Below are 19,218 nucleotides of genomic sequence, written 5' to 3' on the forward strand. Positions count from 1 at the left end.
AATCCCAATGCAAGATTTTCATGATCAGAGGCTGATTTTGTATCCAAAAAATGCTTTGTTGGATACAAAGCCCATGATTAAATAAAAGTATGATGTTGGTGAATGGAAGCAAGGAAGAGGAGAAGTTAATGGGTTCTATATATGCAAGAGAAAAATACCATTTCTGATGAAATATGGAAGTAAAGCATACCAGTTGAGAAGAACTGCATAAACAGCACATTTTTCAAAGGGACAATCTGTAGGATGGCAAGTTTACGTAACAAAAGTACTGACAGGATTAGTGGATCAGCCCTTGGTGGGTTTAGAAAATGAGGAGAAAAAAGATGACCCAGTTTCTGATTCAGACTCGTCAAAGGTTGCATTAGATCTTCAGGGTGATATAATTTCCAGTTGATCCGTTTTTATTCTCCTTTTAAGAAAAGTCCAAAGAGATTCCATAGCTGCAAATAACCAAAGTACATTGTATTTTCCAGGTGTAAAGCAGCATGAGGCCACACTGACCTTCAGGTACAACAGAGACAGAAAGATTTTGACCAGTGATGTCCACATTCCAGATGTTGATGTTGACTTTGGTACAAACTTCAGAATTACTGATGAATCCATTCCTGGGAAGAAAGTGTATACCTTTGTCTTAGACTTTAACAACAAGAAGATTTCTGAAGTTACTCTTACTGGCCAGATAAGGTAACTCAGAAAACCACTTAGACTTTTACAGATACCTTTGAATAAGATAGCTGAAGGTTTTATTGAAGGTAGAAAATTTTGGGAAATTTTATCCCATTTTGGAGAAATTGCTTATATATAGTGACATATAAACTTGTCATTCAAACCCTCTTTAACAGCCCTTGAAGTATTTTATTTGTAATCCATAATGTATACATCAAATAAATACATCTAATACACCAACTGATCTTTCCTACTATATGTATATATATATAATTTGTATTACAAGTTCCTTGAGCTAGTTCTTCCATGTTTGCACACACATGACTGCAAGAATGACATTGTACTAGTGTTATTGCAGGTGTGATAATCGAAGGATATAAACAAGGCAAGGTTTGTTCAGAGAGGTATTATCTTTTACTGGATATGTTCGGCTTTAAAAAAAGTTATTACATCTCCCCATGAAGAAATCTAATGGTACTCAATAACCAACAAACCAAAAATAACTGAGAGCTTCCTGTAAAAATTCCCACGCTTCACGATGAGAATATTTCCGGGAACATCTACAGGGGAGCTAACAAAAATGTTCAGCCTGCCAGGGTTTCTAAAATTGTCTGCCTCACAAGCCCATAGTGAAATGAGCTGATCACATTCTTTAATAAACCTCAATCTTCCATGGAATTCTGTGATCTTGATGGTGCCCCGGGGAGTCTTTGTCTTTGCTGTTCATGCAGAATTGCCTCTGATATCAGTGGGAGCTTTGGATAGATGTCAGGGACCTCAATTCCCTTTCATTTGCACTAACATAATATTAGAAGTTTGCTCAAGTCAACAAAGTTACAGAGATATAAAATAAATGTGAAAAAAGGAAAATGAAGCCCAGTGGCATAATATATTTTGTCAAGTGTTTTGTTTCTATGTGATTCATGGCCACAGTCTGTATCCTTAGTAGAACATTCAGCTTGAGTAAGGAGTTCAGAATTTGGTTCAGGTACAACTTTACCAAGACAGGTACATTTTTCCATCCATTTCAGTATTATGAAATTAATATGGAATTATTATTGTGTGTATCTGCACAGTAGCAATAATAATTTACCATAGATTTCCCAAAGTAACTAGCAGAAGCTGAAAACATTCATTGAATTGGAACAGAGTTTACAAGTTTGATTCAATCTATTTTTTATAACACCTATTATGCCTTTACTGTAGATTTAAATGCTGAAATTGCTCCTGAAACATAAGTGAAAAAGTAGAGTGAAATGTTTTATATTCACATTTACTTTTTGCTTTCACAGATATGCTGGAATGGAAGAGGCAATGTTAAGAGGCATCATTTCTATTCCTCGCCTGCAAACTGAACTTAGAACTGAAGCATTGGTTAATTATTCACCAACCAAAGGATATCTTCAGATAAGCTCAGCTGCAACAACTCATGGAAACTCAATTTCAGAAAGAGTTCTTCTCAGATATGGTAGGGGCAAAACCATGATCCATGTGTACAACCTATATATTTAAACATATTGCTACATTAGTTTATAGTATATCCCTAAAGAGAATAAGAATATTACTAATTTTACCCTTTTCTTTTAAATTAATGGTTTTCAGATTCTGAGAAAGTTGAGCTAGAGTGGAATTCAGGTGCCAGTGCTGCTGTGAAAAAAATGTCTTCTGGCTTCCCAGTTGACTTCTCAGACTACCCAAAAACTTTAGAGAAGCATGCCAATGAACTGCTGGATCGGAAAGTGGCTCATACAGATATGACACTGCGACATATTGTGTCACAATTTATCGTGGTATGTTTCAACCTGCAGTAGATATTACAGCTTGACCACATAGCCCTGGTGAATTCTTGCCTCCCCCATGGAAGCCAAAATGGGAACTACTTGTAAAAGCACTCATCAGATTGAATGAGATGTGTATTTCCAACTTTGATCGAACCAATCACTTTATCAGATGCCTAGGGCTCAGTATGTGGATAGTTACAATGGCTTTCAGATAACTTATTGGGAAGTCCTAAAACTTGTTATTTACTTTGAAAAGCTTGTCTCCTCATTGCAGGCAACCAACACCTGGCTGCAGAAGGCATCAAAAGATGTCCCCTATGCCCAGACTCTGCAAGACAAACTAAGTGGGCTGCAGGAACTGAACATTCAGAAAATTAGCCTGCCTGTTATCACCATTCCTGAAGAACTTTTCCTGAAAAGGTAGGGAGAGAAATTAGGATACTCACACAGGAAACTGAAAATAGGTATTTGTTCATATTTATGTGTTATATTATTTTACTTTGTTTTATAAAACAGCATGGAATTGCTGTAAACATTAGCATAAAATTGGAATCATAACAAAGAATTTTAAGACAAAAGAGATGAAATTATATGGAGGAAATGATGCATGTCTTTAATACAGATTTGACTTTACAGCAATCACTCCTGCAGTATATTAATATATCCTGAAGTATTGTGTTATATAGTAATGAAAACTGAACAAAAATACAACATTCAACAATCTTTACTCTAAGCCACAGAATTAATGAAGCCAGGTTTACCAGAGATTTGTGTCCTGCATCCCTACAGACCCTTTGTCTTTGGCCATAACTGTAATATCTCTACTTTTTCCTGTGCAGTCCTATTGGACAGTTCTTCCCATTCCCCTACACATACCGATTGACCTCCACCAGTATAGTACCCTGACCTCTTCCCATGTCTGACTCCATCTGTCACTTGCTCAGAGGCAATACATGCCATGGTTGTACACATATGGACTGGATGCTTGAACTGGTTTGGGCCCATCTCCTCCGCCTAATAGAGAGTTTCACAGAACTTGCATGAATGTAATTACCCTTGAGGCTTTTATCCTTCTGTCAAATTTGATAGAAATCATCCGATATGTTAAAAATTTCTAAAAAGTAGGGTTTGACAAACAAAAAGAAAGACTGGAAGGCAGATAAATACTATATTTCTTCTGTTTCTAGGAAATTAGACTGTAGCCAGAGTGGACTAGACTTTAAAATGCTCATGCACCTGCCAGAATTTGCTCTTATTACAGTTCCTAGCACATATTGTTCTTGCCATTTAGTGTTCATATCACATTGCTGCTCTGCCTGTGCATAAGAATTCAAGGAACAGTGTTGATTGGTAATACCTTCAGAATACACCCACAGCTACCGCTGTGATAAATAGAAACATGTCTGTATATTTTCCCCATGAGCTAGGGAAATACTGATGGCTGAAATGAATGTAAAGGACAACAGAAGCTAGTGTAAGATTGGATGACAAAACCAGACGGAGAACAGTCTTGCATTTTATCTCTCTTAGCGCTATTTTTCCATGTACTATCTTTCACTGTGGTAATATGAAACTGTGTGTTAATGACACACATCTCTGTTGCTTTCATTGTGTTCCGAAGCTAAGTATAAGCAAGGAAAAAACTGGTTTTTCTCCTATGTTCTTATCAGCAGTGCACATAATAATAATAATAATAGGAATTTCTACTGCTCTGTGATGTTGCTTTTTTAACCATTTGATGTAAAGGAACAAATTTCAAAAATGTTTCCTTAATTTTCATCTTAGGATGTAACTTTAGGTTTAAAAAAAGACGATTTTGTAATATAAAAGACCAGTTAGGGAAAACAAGAAAAGCCTCTTTGCCAGCTTATTGTTCATGCACAAATTAAGGCCAAGTTTCCTCCTGTTTTCCCTTTTCATAAAGACACTTTTTCCCCACAAGCTTTTCAGCTGACGATCCATTTTTTCCAGTCCTAGCTCCTGGTCAAATGGTTAGGTTTTTATTTATTTTTATTCAGAATAAAATAAATGCTGAATATTTGGATGAGACTTTTGAAATGCTTATCATCAGAAAGATACATTCTTTATAATTTAGGTTTTTACAACTTCTAATGCTAATAAGACTTTTCATGCATTTCTATAAGAATACATCACTTTTTTTAAGACTAATATAATCGCCTTTTTCTGGTACTCAGCATGCCACATTCAACAAGTGCAGCAGTGTTTCTGGAGGATTTTTTTTCCTATATGTCAGCTATTTTCATTCCAATTCCTTCATTTTGGGATCATTTTCATGCCAATACATCTTTTCACTAATGTTCATAAAGCAGATTTGGATTCTCAGAGTAGAAAATCAAATGCAAGATTTGTAACAGTTGTGTATTGAGCCCCTTGAATGACACTCTCCACCTATAAGCTAAAGTTAGTTAAGCTCTGAACAAAGAATCAGGAACCTGTGAATTCTAATGCAAGGTCTTACAGAAGGAATGTGTTTCTGGACTACTTGACCTATGAGTGTCCCTGATTATGAAATAAGGGGAAAAAACATTGACAGAATTCACTGATATCGAAAGTGGTTTCAGTAAATTCTGACAGATGAGTGCTTAAAAAATGCTGATAATAATAGATGATCATTACATTTCTCTCTAAACCTAAAGTCAGGACATTGATATAAGCATGTAAGTAAGCTCAGAATCACGGGAATAGTAGGAATCATGGAAATTTCTGTATATGCTTCATGGACTTACAGTTTCTAACAGAGTCACTTTTATTTTCTAGTGAAGGACGGATCAGATACAGCTTAAATAAAAACAGTTTTCTAATTAATATCCCGTTGCCATTTGGTGGAAGATCATCCCATGACATAAGGGTGCCACAGACTGTTAAAACACCTCCTCTGGTAATGGAGTCAATGGGAATAAGTGTGCCGTCTCAGGAATACAGAATCCCAACATTTACTGTTCCAGAATCCTATCCTCTTCGTGTGCCTTTACTTGGCACTTTAGACATCTCTGCTAGTGTGTACAGCAACTATTATAACTGGACAGCAGCGTACACTTTGGCTAATAGCACCACAGAGAAAGCATCCAGCATGAGAACTACTTATGCCATGAACACTGATTCAGTTTTTGAGCTACTTTCCTACAGTGTGAAAGGTAAGAATGTGTGCTAATACTGCAATGTTGGCAAAACTATTTTAATGACTTTATTTTCCATGTATCAGGTGCAGCACATTCATTTTCCTGTTGCTTATTTAAAGAAAGGTGTTGTATAATCTCAAATCACTTTTTCTTTTTAAAGATATTATGTGAGTCTGTTTATTCAGGCACTAACGGTGAAGTCAGTTTAATTCAATAAAGACTTTCAAGGTCCATATTTTCCTAGATATTCCCTACTGAAGAAAATGTCATTCAAAAATGAAGGCATGATTCTACAAACACTTGTGTATCTGACAAGTCAAGTGTTTTCAAAATCAGGTGTGCAGGTGCATGTGTAGGTATGCCCACAGTTTATTTCTCGCTCTATTTTAATATATATAGAGATATATAATTTTGTTATCATTTATATATGCCCATATACTGCCATAAATACATAGCAGTTATCCCAGACTCAGACTGGATAGGTCTTAAGACTGGTATTTTTAAGTCAGTTCCTCTAAAATTGCAGTTTGAGTTCTCAAATTGCAAAAGGACAAGCTGACTTCAGTCTTTTCTAAACTCCCCACCATAAATGAAGCATGATAAAGAAAACATTAAAAACCAGGAATGTTAGATATGGGTTATTCTTGAGAGTCCATCTTCTTAATTGAAGTTTAAATAATGACATAACTTCATGTAGTTATAGTTTCACATAATTCTATTTAGTAGAGTAGTGTAGAGATTTAATTTATTCATAGTTCAAAACTTTAGCACCAAATATCAAAATAATAAGAATTTTTACAGAAATATTCAGGATTTACCAAAACATTTTGGCCTTTAAAGAAAAATGGTATAATAACAGTGATTTCAATTCAAGCAGTAACATAAAAGCTTAGTGGCATCAGACAAAGTCTTAAAGACAAAAAGGCATAAATTACACCATTATCTTTTGTCTCCTTTTTCCTATTTCAGGTTCTGGAGAAGCATCATATAATAGAAATGGATTCACCTGTGCATATGAAAATCACCTGAAGCACAGACTCTTAACATCAGTTTTTAAGTTGGCCAGGACAAAGAGTTATGAACCTAGTCCAGTTTCAAACTGCACCGTATCACTTATGGCATCCAGTACTCTGGGTCCTCACCTTTCATTTTCCGGTGATATTGTCTCTGAAAAGACAAATAATGTGAATATCAATAACGTCAAGATGGAAGGGCAGCTGGAAGTGGCTTCTGTCTTTGCAAGAAGCATTTACACTCTGTCGAGCTCATACAATGAAAAGAGACGCGTTTTAGAAGGAAAATCAAATCTGAAGTTGGATTCTTCTTACCTTCAGGCTACCAATCAGATATCTGGCAGATACAGTGATGATTTATTTTCCATTACTTCAGTTTCTGATGTACAAAGTGGACTACTAAAGAACACAGCTTCACTGAAGTATGAAAACAGCCAGCTGAAAATGACATCTGAAACAAATGGGAGATATCGACATATTGCAGGTGTCAATAAGCTTGAATTAATTTTGTCAAAGAAGATGGCAGCACTTCGGTCTGAGTACCAAGCCACTTACAAGCAAACCCAGTATTATGCCTTGTTTGCAGGTTCTCTCAATTCCCAGGATCTTGTTTTCAACACTGATATCTCTATGACTGATCAAAGGAATCGAGCTGCACATAAGTCATCACTCAATATAAATCAGTACGGTCTAGCCAGCAGCGCAACCACAAACGTGCAGTTTAGTCCATTGACAATGCAGAGTGAAATGAATGCCAAACTTGATACTGCTGGAGGCTCCATGTCACTATCCTCTTCTGGGCGCTATGGTAAAAACAATGCAAAATTCAATCTAGGTGGAAGAGTGAGCCTAGCAGAAATAACGCTGGGAAGTGAATATCAGAGTACAGTTCTGGGTATGGACAACAAACATGTTTTAAACTTCAGAGTTAATGGAGAAGGACTCAAGTTTTCAAATAATTTGCAAGGATCATTCAAAGAGATTAAGTTGGAGTACACAAATGACTTGAATATTCCTGGTTTATCATTAACATTTGCTTCGAAGTTAGACAACAGCTTCAGCTTTGACAAGTTCCACAAGCATGTTTTTGACCTACAACTGCAGCCTAGCTCACTTACAGCTAAACTGAGCAATAATATTAAATACACTAAAACAGAAGTTTCCAACAAGGCAGAACTGCTTCTCGAGCCTCTGAAGCTGAACTTGGGTGGCAATGTCAGAGGAGCCTATGGGGCAGATGAAATAAGGCATACCTACACCATTACATATGCTGATCTAGCTGCAAACTTTAAAACAGATACAGTTGCAAATGTTCAAGGCACAGCAGTGAGTCACAGAGTTAATCTGAATGTGGCAGGACTTGCTTCCTCAGTTACTATGAACACAAACTGTGATTCCAAATCTCTCCGTTTCAGCAATGCGGTGCGTTCCACTATGGCCCCATTTGCTATCACTGCTGACATACATACCAATGGTAATGGAAAGCTGATTGCTATGGGTGAACACACAGGAGACCTTTACAGCAAATTCCTGTTTAAAGCAGAGCCTCTTGCTTTCACTTTCTCCCATGATTACAGAGGATCTACCAGTCATAGCTTGAAGTCTAGAGGAAGATACACTACCCTGCTTGATAACAAAGTTCATATGCTTTTTACTCCATCAGAGCAGTCAAGTGCTTGGAAATTGAAAAGTCAGCTAAACAATAATGTATATTCACAAGATCTCAGTGCTTACAATGATGCAGAAAAGACTGGTGTGGAACTTAGTGGAAGAGCTTTAGCAGATCTCTCTGTAATGGATACATCAGTCATACTACCATTCACATCTGAAGAAGTTAATTTAATTGATGTATTGGGCCTCAGGGGCAGTGTGTCAGCGCCTCAAGAATTCAGCATCACTGGCTTTGTGAAGTATGACAAAAATAAAGATATGCATGTTATTAACCTACCATTCTTGGAACATTTGCCAGTTTACTTTGAACAAATCAGAGGCACCATTCTATCCACACTGCAGGCCATACAAAGTTACCTGAAGAACATTAACATAGAACAACATATGAGAAAATACAAGGCAACTTTGGATAAACTCCCACAGCACATTAATGATTACATGGACAAATTAGATATGAAAGGCAGAGTTAGCAGCATGAAAAATAATTTGGTTGCTTTCACAAAGGACTACAGAATAACTTCTGATGATCTCCAAATTATGCTGGAAAAAGCCATGGACCATCTTCAAGAAATAATGTCTCAGCTGCAGGTCTGTCTGATACAAATTGAGCAATACATCAAAGATCATTATGAGCAGTATGACATTAAAGCACTTATTGCACAGCTTCTTGACCAAATAGTTGAAACAATGACAGCTCTAGATAACAAATATAAGATACGAATGACTGTGATTGACACTATTCAAAAATTGCAATTTTTTTTTCGCCAGTATTATCCCAGCAAAATTGGAAGCAGCACTTTGGCTTGGATTAAAAATGTAGATGATGAATACTGGATTACAGCTAGGATACAGGAAAACCTAGAACAACTCAAGATTCAAATTCAGAATATTGATGTCAGACGCATTGCAGAAAATTTGAAACAGCAGATTAAAATGTTTGATGCTAAAGAAGTTTTAGAAAAATTGAAGCATTCATTACCAATTGAAAAAATTAATGAAGTTCTTGAACAAATCAAATACTTTATTCTAAATTGGATGGAGGAGTATGAAGTGTCTGAGAAGATCAGCGCTTTCCGGGGTCATATGCACAAACTGATTGTAAAATATGAAATTGATAAGCAGGTATATTTTTTAATGGACAGAATGATAGAACTGCTTAACCAGTACAGAATAAAAGAAACTGTCCAGAAACTGACCATCTACCTGAAAAATATTGATGTGAAGTCATGGTTTGATAAAGTTATTGCTTTTATTGATGATGCTGTCAAGAATGTGCAAACCTTTGATTATGAAATGATGATAAAGGAAGTCAACAAGTTCCTTGACATGGTTATTAAAAAGCTCAAGTCTTTTGACTATAACCAGTTTGTTGATGACACAAATAACAAAATCCGAGAATTGACCCAGAAAATAAATGAGGAACTCAGAAATCTAGAACTTCCACAGAAAGCAGAAGCACTGAAACAGTATATGAGAGATTTTAGAGCTGTGATTTCAAAATACATGGAACAACTAAGGGACACCAAGCTTGCTGCAATAATTAACTGGTTCAAGGAGCTCATAAACTCAACAACATTTGCTAATCTGAAAGCCAAGGTAAATGAACATCTGGAAGACCTGCGAGAGAGGATTTCTGAAATGGATATTTCCCAGGAATTCCAGTGGTATCTTCAGAAGATAAGCCAATTCTACAGTTCTGTTGTCACATACATTTCTGACCAGTGGAACATAGCTTTTAAGAAAATTGTTGCTTTGGCTGAAGAGTATGATCTAAAAAATTGGGCTGAAAATTTAAACCAGTTTGTTGAAACCGGATTTAAAGTCCCTGAGATCAGAACTGTTATAGTCACTATACCTGCCTTTGAGGTTAGTCTCCGAAGTCTTCGGGAAGCAACATTTCGAACACCAGACTTCATTGTTCCACTGACTGATCTGCATATCCCTTCCTATGAGATAAATATTAAGAGACTAAAGGGCATGAAAATCCCAATGAAATTTACTACCCCAGAATTTACAGTTCTAAATACCTTTAAAGTTCCTTCCTATACAATTGACTTGAATGAGATTAAACTTCAGATTGTGAGAACAATAGACAAACTCATGTCTGGTGAATTTCAGTTGCCAGCAATTGATTTGTATTTTAAAGATCTGAAGATGAGAGATATGCCTTTTTCCGACATTTCTTTCCCAGAAATACAAATGCCTCAGTTTCAAATACCAGAATTATTGGTTCCAAAGCTAAATCTAAACGAGCTCCAGATTCCTAACATGAAGATACCAGAGTTCCAGCTTCCACGTATCCCACATACTGTGACTGTCCCTACATTTGGCAAATTGTCTGGTGCTTTCAGAGTCACCTCTCCATTCTTTACATTGTCTACACAAGCTGAGGTTCATAATACTACAACATCTGCAAACAGTCCAGAATTTGTGACCTCCCTTTCAGCTCAAACAACATCCAAATTAGATTTCCTAGTTTTTAGTGTTATTGCAGATTCACGTCTCTTGGCCCCTGAGATGAAGCAGTTGAACCTTAAAAATTCCATGAAGGTCAACCACAGGTTCCTTAAAGTTGATCACACCAATGAAGTAGTATTTCTAGGGACTTCAGTAGAAGGTGAAGCTGAAACTAGAGCAAACTTATATACAACGAAAAATTCAATAGAACTAAAGAATAATTTAATGGTCAAGCTGCAACGAAAAATTTGGATGCAGAGTGGAACGGCATATTCCCACAGACTGAATATTCCACAAGCTGATTTCTCCAGCCAGGCTGATCTGGTCAATAATATGACAACAGAGGTAGAAGCAGGACACATATTATTTACCTCCACTGGTAAAGGAAACTGGAAATGGGCTTCTCCTAATTTCTCCGATGAAGGCACTCATGATTCACATGCCACTTTCAGGGTTGAGGGCCCCATTATTACATTTTCAGCCAACAACAGAATAAATGATAAATACCTGAAAGTCAATCAAGCTATGAGATATGAATGTGGTTTCCTAAATTATGCAACACTTCAGATTCAGTCTGAAATTGAGTCACAGCGTGTGGGACGTAGCGTTCTGAATGTAAAAGGCACAGGACAGCTTGGAGGAATGAAAGTAGAATTAACAGGTTCTCACAATGCGCGGCTCAATGGACGAATTACTGGAACTGTAAATAATGAGGTTTCCTTCTCGGCACAGCCTTTTGAAATTCGTCTATTAACAAACAATGATGGAAATGTGAAAATCAGCTTCCCAATGAAACTGACTGGCAAAATTGACTTCCTGAATAACTATGGTTTTGCACTCAGTTCCTCTGTTCAGCAGGTCAGCTGGCAAGCTACTGGCAGGTTCAATCAGTACAGATATTCCCATAATATGTCTGCTGGCAACAACGATGACAGAATTGAAGCTCATGTTGAAATGAATGGAGATGCCAACCTGGACTTCCTAAATATTCCTCTAACCATTCCTCAGCTTCAAGTTCCCTACACTGGAATCAGAACTCCTCAGCTAAAAGATTATTCACTGTGGGAACAGGTTGGCCTGAAGGATTTATTGAAGACAACAAGACAATCCTTTGATTTAAATTTGAATGCTCGGTATGAGAAAAACAAAGACATGCATGTAATCCCACTTCCTTTAGCAGCAGTGCATGAAGCACTTAATAAATACATCATTGTCTTCAACAAGTATTTTGAGAGAGGAAGAAACACCGCTTTAGATTTTCTCACAAAGTCATATAATGAAGCCAAAACAAAATTTGACAAGTACAGAATACAGACATCACTGAACAAACTACCCCGGACCTTCAGGATTCCAGGGTACACCATTCCGATTGTGAATATTGAGGTTTCTCCTTTTACTGCTGAGATGCCAGCCTTTGGTTACATGCTCCCAAAAGAAATAAGCACAACAGGATTCACAGTCCCATTTATTGGCTTTTCAGTACCATCTTACACACTAGTCTTACCTTCTCTGGAGCTTCCAGTCCTTCATGTCCCACAGGATCTACGCACTCTAAAGCTTCCTAGATTCAGAATCAACAGCCCATCAAACCACATCTTAATTCCTGCCATGGGAAACATTACTTACGACTTCTCATTTAAATCCAGTGTGATCACTTTAACTGCAAATGCCGGGCTGTTCAATCAGTCAGATATTGCTGGGCAACTCAGTGTCTCATCCTCTTCTGTCATTGATGCACTGCAATTTAGGGTGGATGGTTCAACAAGTTTGACAAGAAAAAGGGGGTTGAAGCTGGCCACAGCATTGTCCCTGAGTAATAACAAATATCTAGGAGGAAATCATGACAGCACTATTAGTCTTACAAAGAGGAACCTGGAAGCTTCAGTGGCAACAAGTGCAGAAATCAACACACCAGATTTGAAAATTAATTTCAGCCAAGAGCTTTCTGGAAATACTAAGTCTAAACCCACTCTTTCCTCAGGGCTAAAATTAACGTATGATTTTAATACTCCTCAATATGGCACCAGTGCTAAGGGGGGAATTGCTCACAAACTCGCTTTAGAGAGCCTTACATCTTATATATCAGTAGAAACTTCTACAAATGGGAATATTGATGGAGTATTTTACACTGGAAATGCATTTTCTGGAAGTCTAGACCATGAGGCAAACACCTATCTGAATGCTAATGGAGCTCGGTCATCTCTCAAGCTTGAGGCCCACTCCAAAGTAGATGGACTCTGGAACAGTGAAATGAAAGAAATACTTGCAGTTGAAGCATCTACCCGTCGTGTTTATGCAGTCTGGGAGCACAATGGGAAGAACTATGCACGATATACACCTCTTTTCACAACAACAGGGACTCAAAGATGCAAATCAACTTTAGAGCTGGCTCCTTGGGGTGTATCAGCAGATCTTCAGATTCAAGCCACTCAGCCAAATTCCTTCCTGGACACAGCCTCAGTTAACCAAGTTGTTGTAGTGAAAATCAGTACTGCAAACCAGAAAGTTGGCTGGAAGGGTGAAGGCCAAATTCAGTCATTATCTCTCAGTCATGATATGCAGTTATCAAATGAAAAATCAAAGGCAAAGTTTGATATTTCTGGATCTTTGGAAGGATATGTGGACTTCCTCAAAAACATAAAGTGTCCCATTGCTGAGAAAAGCTTATGGGATATCTTGAAGTTGGATGTCACTACCAGTGCTGACAGAAAACAGTACTTAAATGGTTCAGCATCCCTTGTGTACATAAAGAGTGATGATGGTTACTTTTTCCCCATTCCTGTGAATAAGCTGACCGATGGCTTCACTTTCAGTATTCCTGAGTTACACCTAAAGGCTCCAAGCCCTGTTCTCAGCACTCCAGAGTTCAGAGTTCCTTTCACCACTCTCCAGGTCCCAGCATATACCATTGACTTGCGCAACATAAAAATTCCAGAGACATTAAACACAATGCCATTTGATGTCAGTTTTCCCACACTGCCAAAACTAAGATTCCCCAAAGTGGATGTAGGAGCCAATTATATTACATTAGAAGAATATAAAATACCATATTTTGAGGTGACAATACCTGAATACCAAATAACTGTGTCTCAATTCACTCTTCCAAAGAGTATTTCTCTTGGCAGTTTCCATGTAGATCTGGATGAAGTAGCTAATAAGATTGCAGATTTTGATCTGCCTACAATTACAATTCCTGAACAGAAAATTGAGATCCCCCCTCTCAAAATATCCTTGCCTGCTGGAATTTACATCCCATCATTTGGTGCCTTGACTGGATCTTTCAAAGTTGCTTCCCCTTTGTACAATGTCACCTGGAGAACAGACTTAACAAACAAAAAGGACTCTTTTGAACAGTCCATTGACTCTACCTGCAGCTCAACATTGCAGTTCCTGGAATATGACTTGAATGGTAAGACATTAAAATTCCATATGCCACAATTTTGGGGGAAATACTGTATACCGGGTTTTTTCAGATTTTTTTTTCCAGGACTTTGCATATGAAGGTGTTGCTGTCTATTTAGCATTGACATTAAATTATACTTCTTTTATCATCAGCAGCATTTTTTCATAAATTATTATCAGAGTCTCAGTCAGTCACCCTGAAGGCTAATGACTAGATATATGAATAACTAATGGTATACTGTGAAAAAAATGGAAAAGATCTCTTTTCTGTGTAGCAGTTTCTTACTTTAAATTGTGAACAACGTAACATTCCCCCACTACTTACAGTAATACATGTAAAGGAGAGAACGCAGGCTGACTTTTTATCTGATTCAGTTCAGATAAAAGAAATACCTATCTTTTTCCTTAGGAACTAAGCATATTTGATTTCAGAAATTATTTCAACTCGGAAAACTCTGGTGTCCCATATAGCATTGAGTTTCTTTATAATAATACTAAAAATATACATCAGAATAAAATTCTACTGTCAAGAAATTAGAATCCCCATTTATGATCTGCCTGAATGCAAAATGTTATATCCATGTTGTTCTAAATCTAGAGAAAAATTGAATCTTAAAATACTCTGGTTTAAAAAATATTTTCATATCTTTTTATTTGGGGCATTATGGGCATTCAGTTTCCTGATGCATAATTTTACATACTACTGAAACACCCCACAACTGGCCATCTAACATACAACTGGATATGTATTTTGTATTGCTTGCTGGTAAGTTCTGGAAACGCACACATTTGAAATCTTTTTCACAGTTGTTTCAAACTACAAATATGACAAAGGCATGTTTGTTATGAAGACAACTGGCAGCTTTTCACATCGTGACATGAGCGCAAACTACAAGGAAGATCTTACTGTTTCTGGAATTAGGTAAAGATTTGCTCTAATATAATTTATAATAGACAAAATTGCCATGATGTATTGTTGCTTTGATCTGTGATGCCCCAGAGTGCTTTGCTGTAATTAATAAGAACCTATGTAGCTACTGTGTCATTATCGGCTGTGCATTTTTCCCTCTCAAGATAGCTGGAAAGCTGTTTCCTCTCAGCAGTTCTAGATAGCTTTTCTCAGCAGCCCCATTTCAGAAAACTGCTGAGATATAAACACAGTATTCTATAATCAGAGCAGTTCTAGATCTGACCATCAACATAGGTTTTTTCTTTTCACTGGATGCCTCTGTCACCAGCCATTAAAGAGTAATTTTTATTCACAAGTACTGGTACTAGGGATTACAGAGTTGGCCTTCTAACTGCCTGTTTTGATCTGAAAGTGTTATGTTGATATATCCAAGGGACAGAGTCTATGAAGGCAAGTACAAATGCAGATAAAAAATACTGCCTATACTTGTGTTGGTGGAAAAAATTGCAGTCAGCTTGTAGAAGTCTGTAGAAAGCTGACCATGGTACAGCTACAGGTTTTGTTTTGCTGCCCTAATTTAATGAAAATTCTCAAGAGAGCTCAATATAGTTTTATCTAAAACAGGAAAATTGGAGTGACGTGAAGTTTTGACTGTTAGGCTAAATCCTAAGAAATGTGGATAGTAAAACCCTACATTTTCTTTTCATGACAAAGGCATTGTGTACATACATATATATATAAAATAATAGGTGCCATTGTATTTAGACATATTGCGTTAGGCTTGCGCTTTGTGGATTCCTTCATAGCTGTGTATTCACTGTTGTTGTAGAGTTATGGGCAACACTGCATCCCTAGACATCATCAGCCCAACTTTTACAGACGTTCATATGCGTTATCAAAAGACTGACAGGACCTTATCCGGCTCAGTATCTTCACCCTCTGCTGGGACCTTGGGTTATGTCATTGAATTGGACACTGACATTCTCATGGCGAAAGTTTACTACCGAACTCGGGTAAGCTTAATACAAGCGATAAAAAGCAAAAAGGTTGGGTGTGGTCAGAGGAAAAGTTCCCTTTTAAAGTTTGTGTATGTTTCTGTTAAGACATAAATTAACCACACTTTGTCCAAAGAAAAAGTATATTATCAGTAATTAGTTTTTGTTTCCTACACTGGTCTTTCCAATACTAAAAATAGCATCTGTGTGAAGAGGCTGTTTCAGCTCCTCCACACAGTTAATATTGCCCTCTCCTATGATCAAGAAGACACACCCACTGAAAGTGAAGAAAGTACAAAGCCAGTTTTAGATAGGCCACCCATCAGGTTTAGTGTATAGCCATCAGGCTACTTACAATTACTACAAAAGTGACTATTATATGACTCAGGCCACTGGAAGAGGTCAGACCATCTGTAGAGTGTCTTTTTTAATCCATTGATATATCACAATACATTATAAGAATTAAAAACCTTACTAGATTTGCTAACAAAACATGCTATTATTATTGGCATATTACAACAATTTCAAATTTAAAATCTTACCTTCCAAAATGATATACTAATTTAGGAATCACAAGCATCTCATAATTCACTATTTACTACTGAAAACCGGAAGACTTGTTTATGCAAATAGATTCTCATTCGAGGGTCTTTAATCACTCTGAGTAACTCTCTAAATTGTCTCATTGATTTAAATGATTGCAAAACAAAATCCTCTAATATTTTCATATGAAGACAATGCTTTTTGAATTCATTTTAAATGACTTCAAGAATGAGTAGAAGGCTCATTTTCCCAAGTAATTCACATGCCTTATGAGACATGGTAGGCATTTAATACAAAGGAAGGAAAAATCTTATTTGCAGTCAAATTTTAAAAAAGACCAGACTAAGTTATGTTCTGGTCCTGCTGTTTGAAGAGGCACAAAGTAGCTTGATACAATATAATTTCCTCCAAAATAACCTTTCAAGATGAGAGCAAAGTAGACAAAAAATTGTAGTGTATTTGTCCTAATATGTAATAAAATTAAAGATGCAAAATGTGAATGTTGAAATACACTCATAAATAATATCGGATTAGTTTTATATACAAGCTACCTTTTTCTTATCCTGTTCTATATTTTCAGTCTGCTCCTCAGAAGGACATTGACATATTAAAAAGTGAGATATCCTTCAAGAAACCTGACCTGATTCAAATGAAATTCAACTGGAAAGAGGATGCTGCCAAAGACTTGCTGTTGAGTCTGAAAGAAAAAGTACCTAAAATGACAAACGCAGTCTATAGGTATGTTAATCGGTATCATAAGGAGCATATGGGACTGGAAATTAGTGCTGCCACCTTAAAGATGAAGAATATTATGCAGAATAATGCTGACAAAGCATACACATTTGCTGTAAAGCAAATAGATCAAATAGATGCTCAGCTTCGCACAGCCACCAATGAGGCCTCTGGCAAATATCAGGAGATGAAGGTGAAAGCTAAACAGCTATATCAAAAAGCAGCAGATCAAGCTGAACAGTTTGACTATCAAAGAATAAAAGCAAAGCTTCTGGATGCTACAATTGACATAATAGAAGAGTATCACAAGAGAATAAAACACCTAATTGACTCAGCCATTGAATTCCTGAAGACCACAAAATTCCAGGTCCCTGGGCTATCTGAAAAGTACACTGGTGAAGAAATATACCTTATGACTACAGAGAAGGTAGCAAAAAATGCTGATTTATGTCTTTTAAAACTTCAGGAGTACTTTGATGCCTTGATTGCAGCTATCAATGAGCTGGAAGTCAGAGTTCCTGCTTCTGAAACAATTCTTAGAGGTCGTAATGTACTTGATCAAATTAAAGAAATGCTGAAACATTTGCAGGAAAAAATCAGGCAGACATTTGCTACTCTCCAGGAAGCTGACTTTGCAGGAAGGCTTAAGCAACTGAAACAAGTAGTGCAACAAGTTTTTCAGAAGGTAGAAGAAATGGTTAGAAGCTTGCAATCCAAAAATTTTGAAGACATCAAAGTCCAAACACAACAGCTGTACAAAGATGCAATGGCTTCAGACTATGCACAGAAACTGAGATCCTTGGCAGAATATGTTAAAAAATACATTTCTCAGTTTAAAGATTTTAGCCAGAAGGTATTCCAGGACCTGTCAGAAAAGCTGCACCAGCTGCTCCTCTATGTAAAGGCATTGCGGGAGGAATATTTTGATCCAACTATACTTGGATGGTCAGTGAAATACTATGAGGTGGAAGACAAGGTACTAGGATGGCTGAAGAATCTAATAGATACACTAGTGGACTGGCACAACAAGTATGTTGGAGATCTTTCTGACTCGGTTACACACCTGACAGACCAAGTAAGAGAACTGGTAGAAAACTACAGCCAGGAATATTATGACCTTATAACTGATGTTGAAGGAAAAGGAAAACAGAAGGTCATGGAGCTCTCATCTGCTGCTCAGGAAAAAATCCAATATTGGTCTGCAGCTGCTAAAAGGAAAATTGATGAACATAACAAGCAAGTCAAAGAAAAACTCCAGGAGATCTATGGACAGCTTAGTCATTCCCAAGAAAAGCTAATCAGTGAGGCCAAAAGGTTAATTGATCTAACTATAGAAAATTACTCTGCATTCCTGCAGTATATCTCAGAGCTTCTTCGTTGGTTTGAGCAAATAACAGCTGAGAGCATAAAGCCGTATATAGCTGTTCGTCAAGGAGAGCTTAGAATAGATGTGCCCAAGCCATTTGACTGGCAGTCCATTTACCAAATGCCCCAAAAAAGCAGAGAGGCACTCAGAAAAAAAGTGGAACTAACACGCACACTGATTCAGCAAGGCATTGAGCAAGGCTCCAGGAAATGGGAAGAAATGCAAAGATTCATTGATGAACAACTTGCCACTGAACAACTGAGTCTTCAGCAGATTATGGAAAATATACAGCAGCGCGTGAAGACCTAAATGGACATGCAGAAGAGGAGAAGTAATAAGTTTGTACCACAATGTATTTAAAAATAACAGCAATTGGCATACTGGAGCTTCAGGTAGATACTGTTTGAATTTGTAAATGAAAACTGAATAATCTACACTAGGTTATTTTAATAAGCTTAATAACCCAATAAATGAGTTCTTTATTACATTTTTGTGTCATTCATTACCGCTACTTTTACTTGGACCATAGGGCTTAATCCAAC

General features: G+C 37.0%; 1 protein-coding gene across 1 annotated transcript in view; it reads left to right on the top strand.

Annotated features, from left to right (window-relative positions):
* The window catches only part of APOB (apolipoprotein B), a 36,995-nt gene extending 18,010 nt beyond the window's left edge, over positions 1 to 18,985 (top strand). Inside the window, exons 21-29 of the mRNA XM_075497254.1 lie at positions 474 to 684; positions 1,959 to 2,134; positions 2,269 to 2,456; positions 2,722 to 2,867; positions 5,226 to 5,602; positions 6,557 to 14,137; positions 14,938 to 15,052; positions 15,870 to 16,053; positions 17,159 to 18,985. Of these exons, the coding sequence (XP_075353369.1) occupies positions 474 to 684; positions 1,959 to 2,134; positions 2,269 to 2,456; positions 2,722 to 2,867; positions 5,226 to 5,602; positions 6,557 to 14,137; positions 14,938 to 15,052; positions 15,870 to 16,053; positions 17,159 to 18,985 (10,805 nt within the window). The remainder of the gene's footprint in view (positions 1 to 473; positions 685 to 1,958; positions 2,135 to 2,268; positions 2,457 to 2,721; positions 2,868 to 5,225; positions 5,603 to 6,556; positions 14,138 to 14,937; positions 15,053 to 15,869; positions 16,054 to 17,158) is intronic.
* Positions 18,986 to 19,218: the final 233 nt, after the last annotated feature.

The sequence above is a fragment of the Mycteria americana genome, chromosome 3 (genome assembly GCF_035582795.1).
Source record: "Mycteria americana isolate JAX WOST 10 ecotype Jacksonville Zoo and Gardens chromosome 3, USCA_MyAme_1.0, whole genome shotgun sequence".
Lineage (NCBI taxonomy): Eukaryota > Metazoa > Chordata > Aves > Ciconiiformes > Ciconiidae > Mycteria > Mycteria americana.